Below are 13,920 nucleotides of genomic sequence, written 5' to 3'. Positions count from 1 at the left end.
ATTGAATCCCATTTTTCTTCACATTAGACCATCTTTTCTCACCAAGCCAAATGATTGAGATCAAATATCCATTTGCAAGAATTCACCTTGTGTGTATGTGTGTGTGAATGAATGTGAGAGTTAGCTAAGGAATTTGTTGGCTGAATGACAATGTAACTTGTGTAGAGACAAAAGATTCTTGATAGGCCTTGAGAAGCTAGAGTGCACTAAGAAAGTTGATTATGCTATTTGCTATGTTTTCTTTGGGATGTTACATTGAAGGTTAGAAACTGTGTCTTTTGGTTATGAGCTCCCATTTTCAAACTTTTCTTCTAATTGATCTTGAAAGTTTACTTGTGGACAAGTAAAGTTCTAGTTTGGGAAGTTGATATCTTGTGTATTTACATAGTTTTAGCAATCATTTTAGTTCTCAATTTTTCCATTTAGATGCATTTAGAGTAGATTTAGGTGCATTGCATATACATTTGTCTCTATTAGGTGATGGAGATGCTATTTGGTGAGTTTGGAACCTTTGGAGATGGTTTAGAGACAAGAAATGTGATTTTGGTTCATAAGACGAGTTCCCAACTGTCCCACCGGCCAAATGCAGTGGCCAAGACAACCGCTGGAGAAATCCACTACTCCCTGCCCGATATCTGGAAGATGCAGCGGCCAAACGACAAGAAACATGCCGCTGGAGTGTGCAGCAGCCTTCTGTAGCGGCCAAATGACATGTTAAAAACCAGCTGCGACACTGAGAAAAAGTTGCACTTATGTTTTTACCAATTTTTTACCCAAATTATTTTGGGTCAATCCATGCTTGTTGGGTCGACCCAACTCGTTTTTAGGCCACTATAAATATTTTTTAGACCTTATCTTAGGACTTATCTTGTTTTCTATCTAATCAAAAGTCACTTTTGGGTGAAAGATCTAATCTTGATCATAATTTCTTATCTTTGCTTGATTACTTTGACCATTAATCATGTTTAGATTTGGATCAACTAATGATCTAGTGTCTACCATGATTATGAGTGAGTAGTCATCTTTGGATTCGTGGGTTAGGATGATTTAGGATGATTAAGTGATGATCTAGTAGAACTCTAGACATTTCATTGCCCAGAAGGTGTTCGATGAAATGTCTGAGCCAACTCATCAAGCTCTTAGCTTACCCTACCAAAGGGATTTGATGTTAGGGGAGTTAGGAAAGTCGAATGATCCATCCTTAATGATTGCTTGATTGACACAAACCAAAGGAATTTGATGTTTGATCATGAGAGTAAATGAGCTTTTATCTAGGAAGAGAACTTGATTAGAATTGATATCTAGACTTAGGAAAATGTGTTGATTGAAACCTTGTCATTTTAGATTTAATCTTAGTCATCTGAAATCAAAATCATATGTCTATGATTCCTCCTTATTCCAATTGATTGAAAGTTGTTGTTTAATTGCTTTAGAAACCTGTTAGATTGATTGAAATCATTCATCTTATTGATTGCATTTAGCTTAATTGAAAATCTAAATTCTTTTTGATTCAAAACTCTTAGAAATGGATTGACATCTTAATTACTCTGATGATTTAGTTATTGGACCATTGAAAAGCTCATTTCATTATGCATACCTCGTAGAGCTCATCAGAGATGAGTGCCATACCATGAGCATATGGAATGCGGTAGTTTACACCACTATGTTCTGTTATTGGGTTACCGAGCATGTAGCCCTGTAAAGGTTGTTGTCAAGGACGAAAAAAATATCAGTTTTTAGGCTTTTGTGAAATTTTGTATTAAATGTATAATCGATGGGTTAATAGTAATTTTTATTACAGCTTAATTACATACATATAAAGTTTTAGAAGATATTATAAATATTTTAAACCTAAGAGCATCATTTTTGGTGAACAACTCATATGAATTATCTCACTAATATAAAAATAATATTTTGTTCATTTTAGTTATGTAATTAATTTTATAATCGTCGAATACATAAACCATTGATACAACGTCAAATGTCTCAAAAATTTCTCAAAGAAAAATTGTTGAGTTTCTCATTTGAAGCTCATCTCCTTTTCTCTTATTCACTTATATTATTTTTCAAAACTTTAATGGTGAAAACCTAATGAAGATGCTCTAATTTTGTTTGAAATGCTCCATTTGCACATACTAAAAGAAATCAAATATAAGAAACAAGAAATACTGAAGAACCTGAAGATTAATTGGAGGATTGCAACATTGATAATTTCCTGCACCATCATGTTTCTTCTGTTACAAGGGATATTAGAAAAGGGTGTGGAGGTTTCATATAAAAGAACTATGGATACCTTTTGAGATTTCTTGAACCAGAGCCGGAATAATCATACCGGAATAAGAATCTCCTGCAGCATAGAAAGGGTTTGAGGTAAAATCTTGATGCTTTCCTAGCCACTGCACAACCACAACAAAAAGAAGCAGAAACAAGCTCCTAAATGTCTATGCACCAAAAACCGTCGCTCCAAGAGACATCAAAGTTTGTCAGTAGTTTACATTTTGAAGAAATTCATGGATCCGTTTGGCCTCCCCTGAATCACTCGGTTTGTTATGAAGTGAAGTTCTTGAGTAGGAGAAGCCAGTTCCAACAGGTTGATCCAAGAATATTATGTTTGAAACCTGAGGAAAATGATCAAGAATTGATCGTCAGGTTTTGTCATCGTCATATGAATAGACACACTTGGTGTTGTTACCTTGGTCCATGAGTATGTAGTAGAGACCAAAGAAGGCAGACTTCCATTGTAAGCATCAAGCTTCATAGTTAGAGGCCCTGTTGTTGAATTTCATCAACATCGGATACGCAGAAGAACAAGATAAAGAAGAAGATCAACGTTTTAGATTTCACCATTCTCAAAAAGAAGGCCAGAGATGGAAGAGCAGCCAGGTCCTCCACTTAGCCAGAGAAGAAGAGGGTCTTCTTCAGGGTTCCTCTCAGACTCTATGAAGTAGTAGAACAATTGCACTTCCTCCTCCTCACCAACACCAATGTACCTTCATTCACAAGAAAACAGTAACCTACTAAGAGTCAACATAGATTCAATTAACCACAACAAAGAAGAGAAAATAAACGCGGTTTCGAGTTCAAATGGAAGAGGGCCATCAAAACCAGGAAGAAATTTAACGATGGAGGCAGAATCAGCATCATGAATCAACAAGACAAGTTGAAGAAGCAGAAGTAGAGATTTCAGAACAGAGGAAACGTAATCTTTAGCCATTAGTTCTTCAAGTTTCAGAAAGTCAATGGCCTTAAAGGACTGGACAATGATTGTATCTATATACTAAACCCAAAAAAAAAAAAAAAACTTGCTACCCACTCTTCATCTCTCAAAGCTTGGATACATCACCGAACCTGTCACTTTATTCTTTTTTTTTTTGAACAAAAAAAAAAAAAAAGAGTTTGTTTCACAATATAAGTAATTTACAGATTTCAATGCATCTTTTTCATTTATTGGATATTGTGTGACCAATAAAATAATGTTAGGTTTTTAATAATTGGTTGAATTAATTGATTAAATAATATATTCTTTTAAATAACAATTTTCTAAATATTCGTGATTTTAAACAAAACTACTTACAATTAGAAACTGAAGGAGTATTAAATTAAGAACATGTCCGGTTGATATTATTTAAGTCCAATTTAAAATAATACGACATCAATATATAACTGCTTATATAACTAATTACATGCATCTAAATAACAAAGCAGTTTCATAACCACTAATGTCCTATTTTTAAGGAATATTTCTTATTTGCTATTGGACTTCATTTTACAAAATCAAATGCCGATACCTTTTATAATTTGATGTATTGTAACTACTCCTCCAATCCTCTATTCTAGGGATCCACAACTCTTATCTATACAAATAAAAAAACTCGCGTTACAAAATATTTACGAGACTGTGCAAATAAATGACCGGAACATGTTTGACTAAATCTATATAATAACTATAACTAATTTTCATTTTTTTTTCTTTTACTCAGCTAATTTATATTTGTATAACATGTAAGTTCCTTTGTTTCTCGTATGAATCATACAAAATAGATGGGACTCATTTCTCTCAACTATCTATTCTGTTAAAACAGGAATATGACCTATTGATATTATTGATATAGGTGTGGTCCAACTATTTTAATACAATTATTAAAACTTCTTATTAATCATTTAAGAAAAATATTATACAAAAACAAACACAAATATGATTAAAACACAGATATAAAAATTAAAATTTCTAAAAAAAATGTAAAACAAAAAATATACCCTTTTAAGGACGGGGCAGAATCTAGTTCCTTTTATAGTTATAACTAAATTATCAGGCCAAAAATCTTTATAGTTTTTTTGGGAGTAAATAGTAACATATTTTATCAACATTTTTCCGTTATATTAACTTAATAGGTTTAAGATTCATCTTCTTTTTTTTCTTTCAACATAAATTCATAGTTTTGGACTGACAGAAATAATTTATTTGAGATATATATATATATATATATATATATACTTTATTTTAATATAATATATTTAACTTTTATCATCTGATATATTTTACCCGTATAAAAAAAACCAAAAATACATTAACACACAAACAAAATATTATTATAATTCTATTAGATCTTAAAATTAAACAGGTTTATTTATTTTATTGTCATATCTTTTCTGATAAATAGATTTTAAAAAGTTCAGGATGTTATATCTGGCTCGGATTCGGATATTTTTTAACTGAAATAACCAAACTTTCCGACTTAGTCTGGGTATTTATATCTAAATTACATAAATTTACCCAAAATAATTAAAAATAACCAAAAATACTTATTAGATATGGTTCAAATAAGTTATTTTGATCTGAAAGTAACCATGAATACAATTGATCTGGATATTTTGCTTCTAAAACATCCATTTTTAACCATAAATACCCAAAATAGCTAATATATTTTATTTATAATTTTAGCTTTAGGTATGAATATTATTATGAGTATAATTATAACTTATATACATGTTTGGATACTCATTCGGCTCTCGGATTGTCAGATTTGAAATAGGTTTTTCGGATATAGCAATTTAAAATTCATTCAAGTATATAAACTAGGTCTAATCAGATCTAGGATGCTGACTTTCGGATTGATTAAGGGTCGGATTTTAGGTACGGATATTATTAACTAATTACTATGATAACTCAAAATGCTATGTAAATGTAAAAAAATTCTTTTATTTTATTCAAATCTGATTACATATTTTAAATCTTTGTCGCCTATATTTGCATATTACTCTAAAACCTGATTACATATTTCATAGTCGAAATTATTTTCATCAGAACAGTATATATTTATATATATATATATATATATATATATATATATATTGTAGAAATATATTAGTATTGTTGTAGCATTTAAATGCAAAATAGAAAAATATAAAATATAAATTTATATCACATAAATTTACTTTATTCCGAAAACAAACCCGCACTTTAAAAGCGCGGATCAAAATCTAGTTTTACTTTAAAACATAAAAAGTAAATTTTCATCTCATAATATACTCCAATGTCAAGTGGCAAGTCATCGTCACACAAACAACCTCAATGATTACAGGTAAATAATACCACATCATGTGTGTATACAGAGCTTGTTTAAATATAGGTTAGTTGTTTACAGAGATTGGCCATTTATCCACCGTTGAAACATGATAAAGCTTTCCTCTGGTTTATACTCTGCTGTATGACCACCTCCCTATACTCAAAACCCACAACGCAATTCAGTTAAAACTACAGTAAAAAATGTCCGACTGAAAATTTTAAAGAGAAGTAGGGAAAGACTTGCTTTGATAGTAGCAAATGTCATTTTATTTGCATAAGTTGTTGTATATCTGCCAAGAAGAAGCAAAGATTGGTTGATCTCTGAGGTGAGTAGGTGACTCTCTATTAAAAAAAACAATAAACAAGAATACTCAAATATAATACCCAGCGAGTTGATTATTGATCATACATGGCCTCTTGTCCTCAATTACAGAATAGTTAAGCGATCTTATCCAAGCTTGAGTTCCAAGGTAAGGTATTGCCATATCGTGATCACCACTGTTCACCCAAAACCACATAAAGTTATGGATCTTGGTGAGGAAAAAAATGAAAAAGAAGTTAAACTCTGACCTGAAGATGAGAGAACGATGGCTACTGATGCTGCAATCCATATGGTAAGGTATACTACTAATAATGTCTTTAATGTAAGGAATATCGAATTTACATCGTACCCATTTTCCTACACTCTCCTGCAATCACATATCCTCTTAAACACTTTTCTTTATCCAAAACCTTGAAATGAACATGTTTTATATACCTTATAGATTTGAAGAGCTTTGCGTACCCTTTCGTCATTGGCCCAGTAGCTAGCTAGCAAATACCTAAAGATCTGCAAAAGCAACCTTTTATATATATATTTGTTTCCTCAATGGTTTAACAGTTAAAAGAGTGTTAGGATATGTATTACTTACATAGCAATCTGGAGTCTCAGTTTCACACAATGGTTCTGATATAAGATATGGGTTTACTGTCTTTGTACACTATAAAGAAACCACAAAAGTTCTGTACTGAGTGATGTTCTTTTACTAATTAAGCAGACACAATATCAACTAAGAAAAAAAAACATTCAAGAGTGTGTACCTTGTTGTATTCTTCAACGAGTTTCAAGCATTCTGTGTTACCTGGATCAACATTTACATATTTTCCTTTGCAGATTTTCTTCAGAGACTGCAAAAAGAAAGAAAGACATTTGAACTACACTGTTGGAACAAGAAACAAACGCAAACTTCATGCTTCATACCTCGTAGAGCTCATCAGAGATCAGTGTCATTTCACGAGCAAATGGAATACGGCTGTTAAAGTCAACTTCGGATCCTGTTACCGGGTTACCGAGAACATAACCCTGTTGTTGGTCAGTATACCCCGGACAAAGAAAAACTATCAGTTTTTTAATGCTTTGGCATATGTCATAAAAGAAGCAACAAAATACCGACGAACCTGAAGATTTATTGGAGGTTTAAAGCATTGATGATTGCATGTATCATCCATCATGTTTCCTCTGTGTCCATACATACCTTTAGAGATTTCTTGAACGACGGCAGGAACAACCTTACCAGAATAAGAATCCCCGCCAACATAGAAAGGGTTGAGAATAAACTCTTCATGCTTACCTAGCCACTGCACAACAACCATGAAAAGAAAATGAGCTTTTAAATTCTATGCACAATGAACAGTTCATATTTCTTACTGGGAACCGTGACATATTTTAAGAGAACAATTATGTTTCTCACCTTGTGAAGAAACTCATGGATCCGTTTGGCCTCTCCTGAATCCCTTGGTGTATCAACAAGTTGAGTTGAGAAGGAGAAGCCAGTTCCAACAGGCTGATCCAAGAATATAATGCTAGACGTTTGAGGAACATGATCAAGAACTGATCATCAGGTTTTGTGATCGCCATATGAGTAAACACACTTTGTGTTGTTACCTTTGTCCATGAGTATGTAGTAGAGACTAACGAAGGTAGAGTTTCATTGTACACCTCAAGCTTCATAGTCAGAGGCCCTACTCATCATATACATGTATACAATTAAAACTAGTAATAAGAGACGCATAAGAATTGAGTTTATCAATGTTTTAAATTTCACCATTCTCAAAAAGAAGACCATGGATGGAAGAGCAGCCAGGTCCTCCACTTAGCCAAAGAAGAAGAGGGTCTTCTTCAGGTTTCCTCTCAGACTTGATGAAGTAGTAGAACAATTGCACTTCCTCTTCCTCACCAACACCAATGTAACTTCATTCACAAGAAACAGTAACCTAGTAAGAGTCAACACAGAAATAACTAACCATAAAAAGAAGAGAAAACAAACCCGGTTTCAAGCTCAAAGGGAAGAGGGCCTTCAAAACCAGGAAGAAACTTGACGATAGAGGCAGAATCAGCATGTTGCTGACTCAAGAAGACAAGATGCAGAAGCAGATATTTCAGAATAGAGGAAACATAGTCCTTAGCCATTCGTTTTTTTCCAGTTTCAGAAAGTCAATAGTCGTTAAGAACTGACAATGATTGGATCTTAATACTGAAAACGTCGAAGTAAAAAACCAAAGAAAGTCGCCAACCCACTCTGCATCTTATATTAACCTTGGCTCCATCACCCAGCTTGTCACTTTTTCTTATGGGAAACTTTCATGTCTGATCCTCAAATCGTATATAATAATGTTTAACAGAATACAAAACTACTACTTGTAACAAAGTCATATTTTTATAATTTATAATGGTCTTATTCTAATGTGGTCCGTCATCATACACTGTAAACAAAACAAACCTCAATGGCTAACAAGACTGATTAAGCGAAGAAACATCAGCGAGGCATCTCTTCGACTTCTTCTCAAGAACGTAAAGCACTACTCTACGGCTGCGATAATCCGGATGCCACTGTGTTTGTTCCACACGCCCTATCGCAAAATCTTCCAGCGCAGATTCCAAGAAATACTCAAGAACAGCATCTGACATAATAAGGGATAGCAGCAAAATTAGACATTGTGTACTTTGTTATATGTAAGGTGAGTGAAAGCACACAAGAAGGAGAAAGAATAATACCATTCCGTAGTTCTCCTGATAAGAAGATTGTAGTTTGATCGCCGCAAAGTTGCACAAGCGTTTGGATCAAGTGGTGAACAGCCTCTTCGCTGTAGATAACATCTGAGCCTAATACTACAAAAGTGCAGAGACAGTAAAAAAGGTGTGAAAATGGTGTGTGCAAAGCAAAAGCGGATGAGATGAATAAATGTACCGTAATCAGGGAGTGGTTCAATCAAATCTGGATCAGGGTCATCTCCCCAAACAAGTTCCTGCACAACAGCAGATCCCCTTGTGTTCCCACGTTGCAGATTGGTGTCGATGTTCTTCTTGAGTAGCCTCAGTCTATCCGGGAGATCGGTGAGGACAACATCGCCACCCAAAAGGGCTGCGATACAACTGAGAGAGCAAACTTCAAAACACAGTACTCGTGGAGTTCAATCACGGAAGATAAAGATTTGCACTTTTTTTAGCTCACCCAACTAAGCCACAACCAGAGCCCAGCTCAACGATTTTCTTGCCTTCAAGAGAAAGATCTTTGGAATCAACAGAATGTTCCAAGAACTTCCCTAGGACCACACCACTGTCCCACATCACTGACCCCGTTACTCCAGGCGTGTTCTTTACATCCCAATATACAACAAAACACACAAGAGATAGTTCAAACCCATTTCATGATCAGTGCAAGAAGAATCAAGTTACATCACTGCCTTCAATGCTATGCTAAAAGCCACTAACACAAGCATCTTCTACAACCTAACTACCTAAGTTAAAATACAATGTATAAACCCTAAAAGTTCACATTTTTTATGCTATGATTATGTTAAGCTAAGAGGTTTACCAGTGAACAAGGAGACTGGAGGATAGAGAGTGAGTGGCCACAAGCGTCGAGACGCAGCTCAAGAGAAGACTGCGAAACTAAGGTGTTGGGAGCAAACGAAGTTGGGCCTTGAATAGCCCATATGATCATTATCTCCGCCGCCGCCAAATCCGAATCAGATTCCGAGTATGAAGTCGGAAACCCACCGACGGCTATCACATCTCCGCCGTAACCACTCATACGTCGTATCTCCTCCACCGTATCTTCTCCTCTAGTTGCTTCCTCCTCGCCCATTTTCCGAAACCCCCACACGCGCCGCTGAATTGACTCTCACGGACCAACAAACAAACAGGGAGGGGCATCTAAGTGAAATACAGCATAGTTGTGGGGTTATTACCAATTAACCAATATTTTCACATTATCTCCTATTCACCCCTCCCAAATAATCAAGCAAGCTATTATGTTATTATGGATGATATGTTGTATTTCATATAAACCGTTGGTTAAGTCACAAACTTGGTATTGTCACAAGCATCATCAATCTCCCACATTGCATAAGCTTGTAGGCATCTTCATCTTCTTGAAATCTGAAACAAACTATTCTTTTTTTCTTAATATAAGGAAGTTTCTGGACCGAAACTCATAATCCTCTGTACCCAAAACTCAGCATGTAATGCTAGTTTTGTCTCAACGATCATTTTAACAAGAGATCTCTGGTACAATGGTTAAATTTCTTTCCAATTAAGCTAATGACCTCTAGATTCACAAACTACTCCTTTTTTTTTTGGAATGAATGTGAAGTTATATTCAAACCAAAAGATTGTGTTACATCTAGTGCTTCTTTTTCAGAGAAGTGTTTTTAACTTTTTTAAAAATATCTCTCATAAAATAAGTTCAAAAAAAATATATATATATATATATATATATCTCATAACTAATAAACCATATGAATGTAAAAAACGTGCTTAGGTGCTTGCTTATCCTTGAACCAAACCATGTTAGAAAGCCCTGCTTCATAAACTCTATTTTCCTTGAAGACGAATTGTGCCGAGTCTGTTTCTTATTCTCCTGTCCATATGCTTCTCAAGTCTGAGAGGAGGTGAAGGATCCTCTCCATGTCTCCGGTTAATTCTTTCACGCCATATACAGTGGACTGCAGCCGCCTGGAAAGCAGCATACCTTGTATTGTAATAAAGAGTTTTATCCGGCTTGATGTTGATTCCTTTATTAGAGCTTCCATTAAATTACTAGTAGTAGTATAGTCAGTCATCACCCAAAATTCCACTCATTAAGAAGGCCTACTTTGGTGTTCTATTCGCAAACCAGATACTCTTACTCCAAGAATAAACTGTGGTCACTTCTATCTTATTTGCTGCCAAGTGTTCTTATATGAGAATTTGTTGCTATACTTATTTTCATTTTGTCTCCATATCTGAATATCCTCTACCTCAACCCTTGTTTGCCTCCTCTAATCTATTTCATCCTCCACTTGATTTAAGCCCGAGACTCGATGCCTTATCTGCCTGTGGGTGTTAATGACATCTTCCACTGTTGCTGTTTCTGCTATGCCCATGTCAATGTCAATGTAACACCTCTGTTTCCAATAATGTCATGTAATCTGCTCATGTCAGTCCAACAATCAAACCAAAAAAAAAGTGGTTACACCATTTCTAATGTGTGAAAAGCTTTAGCCAGTTCTCGAGCATTTAAAATTTTCCTCCACAACCATGATCCAGCTTGGGAAGTTTCCCTCAAAGTAAAGACCATAACAAATTCTTTCGAATAAGATACATTTGTATCCATTGCATCCACAGCGACTTCGCCGAACACAACCACCATATAAGCTTAAGGCAACTGACCATATTTACCACCTTTAGAGATGGAGTGCCTGCCTAGTCCCCCTACATGTTTTGGTTTACATACATCCACCCAAGCAACCTTTTCATGTCCGGCCCTGACCACAAGAAAGCCGAACATAACCTCTCAATTTCTGCAATACAGGCACTTGGAAGCCTGAAAGCTCTGATAGCCAGAAGTTTGTTCAACTCATGATCACCTAGTTAATTTAGCCTTCTCTTCCCATTTTCTTCATGTAAATTTGTACGTTTGACATCATGAGCTCTTACTAACATAACATGACAACCGTATGGTTTCGGAAACAATTCTCTATTTCAAACTCCAACAAACCCGTTTGATCTCAACAAATTACAACAAGTGCAGGGCTCCACGGGCTGTCTTGAACATTAAAGCTAAACTCTTATAAGCTTTCAACATAAATATTGGAGACGGCAAAAACAAAACGCGACGAGACTAAATGGAGAAAGAACCCTGTTCAGTGTTCATCACTCCTCTCAGTCTTCTTCATCTGAAGACTCATATGCTAATCCCAGCAAGCCTTTCAAAGCATTTTGACCTTGCACATTGCTTTCTGCTGCTTTCCCTCTGGGTTGCTCCTCCTCAGGTCTGTCCAGTTTCTTTGACACTGCATTAGCTTCTTCTTTCTGCTTATCTCTTTGAACCTTTGCTTCTGTTGGACCTATATCGCTTCTTTCTGCACTTGAGGTCGTAGAGACCTTTGGTCGCTTTGGTTTAACCTCAACAACCCTTCTCAGCAAATCTTGCTGCCTACACATTGGAAACACACACAAAGTTGGTCACCGACTAAGAGTCTTAAGACAATCCATTCCATGGTGTGAATAAAGTAGAAAGGGAGGAAACTGCTACCTGATACCACTCTTTGGTTTGGTCTCAACACGAAGTGGCAAAGGAATAGATGCTGGAGATGAATCAGCTTGGGTTGCAGCTTTGTGATTCATGGTCAAGAAAGACATATACAGTGGTGAATGAAATCATGGCTAGCTACTGAACATTAATCAAACAAGAAAGGATATTTTAAAGGCAGCAAAAGCCCTCTTCTCAGTTCGTCTCAGAAGGCGCTCTGCATCCTGCTCTGCCTCCATCTGCTCTTTCAAATAAAGTAAATCGTCGCTGTCCAAAGCTACAGGAAAAAAAAAAACACTTCAAAAGTAATGAAACAATTTCAAAGAGATGAGAGAGAAAGAAAGGGAGAGAGATTGGTACCGCCTCTTCCATGAAGATAGCCTCCACGCTCACCAGCAACATCTTGCATCTAAATGCAAATAACCACAAAAAAAAGTTGGCAGGGGCCATTATCCCTGCCGGGGCATGTTATCAGAACAGTCTCTTCCCAAAAATAGAATCACTTCACAGACATCAATAACCAACAACACTTCAAAGAAAGAGCTTTCTCTATAAACCACAACAGTCAATAAAACACCACGTTGATCCAGGGGTATGGAAGCAAGGAAGAAACAAGAGCTTGATCAAACCGATGACACTCAAAAGACGAATCAAATAACTATAATATAATGCAAGAAAGAGGAACAATTTACACAGAGATAAGCTCTCGCATACAACTAGGTAACAAAGGAGAGGGCGAGGCGCTAACCTTTGCAACCATCCGTTGAAAGGTGACATCTTCATCATCTATCTTACCCCCCTTCCCTAGTTTCCTATCTGCAATCAAAAAGTAAACGAAGCTCAATCGAGAAACCCATACGATGAAATCTAACCAGAAACAAATGTTCGATTAAAGGTTGCACCTTTAGGGTCGGAGAGATTTGTGTATTCTTTAACTTCCCTCCCTGACATCGTCTTCGCTTCTAATCGAACTCTCAGAAAATTAGGGTTCCTGCGTTTTCCAGGGATGATGAGGATGAACACGGAAATTGACAAAACATGAAGTGATGATGTTTGGGTTTTGTCTTCTCCATTGGGCTTACTCTAGACAATCGGACTTTATTCAGGCCTAGTTAATTTCTTAGCCCAATATTCACTACTATTTTTTTTATAGGAAATAAATAAGATTTAAAAGGTATTCTTTTCTTTTTTTTTTCTTAAACAAAAAAAAATCATCATTTGAAAATAACTTCACCTATTTAGAAAATTTAGAGAAATTAGGAGGAGGATGGAAAAGTCATTAAATTTGCAACACATCATTGATCATACCAGTAAGAAAATTTATTTCATGTCTCATTCACTCTCTTGGTTATGTATCTTCCCAATTTTGTATTCATGTCATTTCTGACATAGTTACATCAAGGTCTTAGCTAAGAGTCTAACAGCCTAACTATCTAATGTAATTTACGGCTTAGTAATAATAATTTCAACAATTCACAATATATACCACAATAATTATCTGTTTAATTTTTGTTTGAACTATTAGAAAAAGAAGAAAAGAAGTCTAGTAGTAGTCTCTTAGACTAGCAACGTCAAGTAACCTTTATTGGCATGTGACCTAACTTATAGACAGAAAGTACATTTATAGTCAAATCTCCGTAACACAACATTTCTAAGTTTATATCACAAAAATAGTACTCAAAAACTAAAATGACCAAAATAGCATTTTATCATTCGAAAATTTTAATTTTTTTATTTTTCAAAATTTGAAAGGGCAAATCTCCAAAATAGCACATTTCTAAGTTTATATCACAAAAATAG

The 13,920-nt window shown here is 35.3% G+C and overlaps 4 protein-coding genes across 10 annotated transcripts in view; all 4 read right to left on the bottom strand.

The window, feature by feature from the left end:
• Window positions 1–3,225, bottom strand: part of LOC106298397 (serine carboxypeptidase-like 1) — an 8,570-nt gene extending 5,345 nt beyond the window's left edge. For both annotated transcript variants that reach the window (XM_013734509.1, XM_013734510.1), the window contains exons 1-6: window positions 2,845–3,225; window positions 2,693–2,769; window positions 2,496–2,618; window positions 2,294–2,396; window positions 2,178–2,215; window positions 1,598–1,696 (exon numbers count right to left, since the gene is read on the bottom strand). In XM_013734509.1, the coding sequence (XP_013589963.1) occupies window positions 1,598–1,696; window positions 2,178–2,215; window positions 2,294–2,396; window positions 2,496–2,618; window positions 2,693–2,758 (429 nt within the window). In that variant the 5' untranslated portion in view covers window positions 2,759–2,769; window positions 2,845–3,225. The remainder of the gene's footprint in view (window positions 1–1,597; window positions 1,697–2,177; window positions 2,216–2,293; window positions 2,397–2,495; window positions 2,619–2,692; window positions 2,770–2,844) is intronic.
• Window positions 3,226–5,520: 2,295 nt separating this feature from the next.
• Window positions 5,521–8,178, bottom strand: LOC106300394 (serine carboxypeptidase-like 2). Of its 5 annotated transcripts, XM_013736527.1 has the most exons (14): window positions 7,873–8,178; window positions 7,651–7,796; window positions 7,491–7,567; window positions 7,297–7,416; window positions 7,177–7,183; window positions 7,004–7,092; window positions 6,807–6,908; window positions 6,647–6,733; window positions 6,478–6,546; window positions 6,324–6,395; window positions 6,137–6,255; window positions 5,951–6,064; window positions 5,811–5,856; window positions 5,521–5,720 (listed from the first exon to the last, which is right to left on the bottom strand). In XM_013736527.1, exons 1-14 carry the CDS (start codon window positions 8,013–8,015, stop codon window positions 5,640–5,642), a joined length of 1,272 nt encoding a protein of 423 aa, XP_013591981.1. In that variant the 5' UTR covers window positions 8,016–8,178; the 3' UTR covers window positions 5,521–5,639. The 5 variants fall into 5 exon arrangements, 4 of the variants coding, with proteins under 4 accessions (XP_013591981.1, XP_013591979.1, XP_013591982.1 ...); XM_013736525.1 differs by having other exon boundaries at window positions 7,004–7,183; XM_013736528.1 differs by having other exon boundaries at window positions 5,976–6,064; window positions 7,004–7,183.
• A 6-nt stretch (window positions 8,179–8,184) lies between these two features.
• LOC106300395 (protein-lysine methyltransferase METTL21D) lies at window positions 8,185–9,795 on the bottom strand. The gene is made up of 5 exons (XM_013736529.1): window positions 9,421–9,795; window positions 9,058–9,200; window positions 8,794–8,978; window positions 8,601–8,714; window positions 8,185–8,506 (listed from the first exon to the last, which is right to left on the bottom strand). The coding sequence occupies exons 1-5, from the start codon at window positions 9,691–9,693 to the stop codon at window positions 8,334–8,336; spliced, it is 888 nt and encodes a 295-aa protein (XP_013591983.1). The 5' UTR covers window positions 9,694–9,795; the 3' UTR covers window positions 8,185–8,333.
• Window positions 9,796–10,462: 667 nt separating this feature from the next.
• On the bottom strand, window positions 10,463–13,137 carry LOC106300396. Of its 2 annotated transcripts, none has more exons than XM_013736531.1 (6): window positions 13,023–13,137; window positions 12,869–12,936; window positions 12,481–12,575; window positions 12,291–12,397; window positions 12,124–12,206; window positions 10,463–12,024 (listed from the first exon to the last, which is right to left on the bottom strand). In XM_013736531.1, the coding sequence occupies exons 3-6, from the start codon at window positions 12,527–12,529 to the stop codon at window positions 11,751–11,753; spliced, it is 513 nt and encodes a 170-aa protein (XP_013591985.1). In that variant the 5' UTR covers window positions 12,530–12,575; window positions 12,869–12,936; window positions 13,023–13,137; the 3' UTR covers window positions 10,463–11,750. The 2 variants fall into 2 exon arrangements, with proteins under 2 accessions (XP_013591985.1, XP_013591984.1); XM_013736530.1 differs by having other exon boundaries at window positions 12,481–12,529; window positions 13,023–13,133.
• Window positions 13,138–13,920: the final 783 nt, after the last annotated feature.

Source organism: Brassica oleracea, chromosome C6 (genome assembly GCF_000695525.1).
Source record: "Brassica oleracea var. oleracea cultivar TO1000 chromosome C6, BOL, whole genome shotgun sequence".
NCBI classification, from domain to species: domain Eukaryota; kingdom Viridiplantae; phylum Streptophyta; class Magnoliopsida; order Brassicales; family Brassicaceae; genus Brassica; species Brassica oleracea.
Note: the sequence above shows the minus strand (reverse complement) of the source record. Positions and strands in the feature narration are given on the sequence as shown.

Excerpts from the sequence above, each read along its gene's own strand:
- LOC106300394 (XM_013736525.1), bottom strand. The coding sequence starts at position 8,015 with ATGGCTAAGGACTATGTTTCCTCTATTCTGAAATATCTGCTTCTGCAT. Across the intron at positions 6,396-6,477 it reads CTGAGACTCCAGATTGCTAT|ATCTTTAGGTATTTGCTAGC; the intron begins GTAAGTAATACA and ends TTGCTTTTGCAG. Across the intron at positions 6,256-6,323 it reads AAGCTCTTCAAATCTATAAG|GAGAGTGTAGGAAAATGGGT; the intron begins GTATATAAAACA and ends ATGTGATTGCAG.
- LOC106300395 (XM_013736529.1), bottom strand. The coding sequence starts at position 9,693 with ATGGGCGAGGAGGAAGCAACTAGAGGAGAAGATACGGTGGAGGAGATA. Across the intron at positions 8,979-9,057 it reads TCTGGTTGTGGCTTAGTTGG|TTGTATCGCAGCCCTTTTGG; the intron begins GTGAGCTAAAAA and ends TTGCTCTCTCAG. Across the intron at positions 8,715-8,793 it reads TGAACCACTCCCTGATTACG|TATTAGGCTCAGATGTTATC; the intron begins GTACATTTATTC and ends GCACTTTTGTAG.
- LOC106300396 (XM_013736530.1), bottom strand. The coding sequence starts at position 13,071 with ATGTCAGGGAGGGAAGTTAAAGAATACACAAATCTCTCCGACCCTAAA. Across the intron at positions 12,937-13,022 it reads AAATCTCTCCGACCCTAAAG|ATAGGAAACTAGGGAAGGGG; the intron begins GTGCAACCTTTA and ends TTTTGATTGCAG. Across the intron at positions 12,530-12,868 it reads TTCAACGGATGGTTGCAAAG|ATGCAAGATGTTGCTGGTGA; the intron begins GTTAGCGCCTCG and ends ATTTGCATTTAG.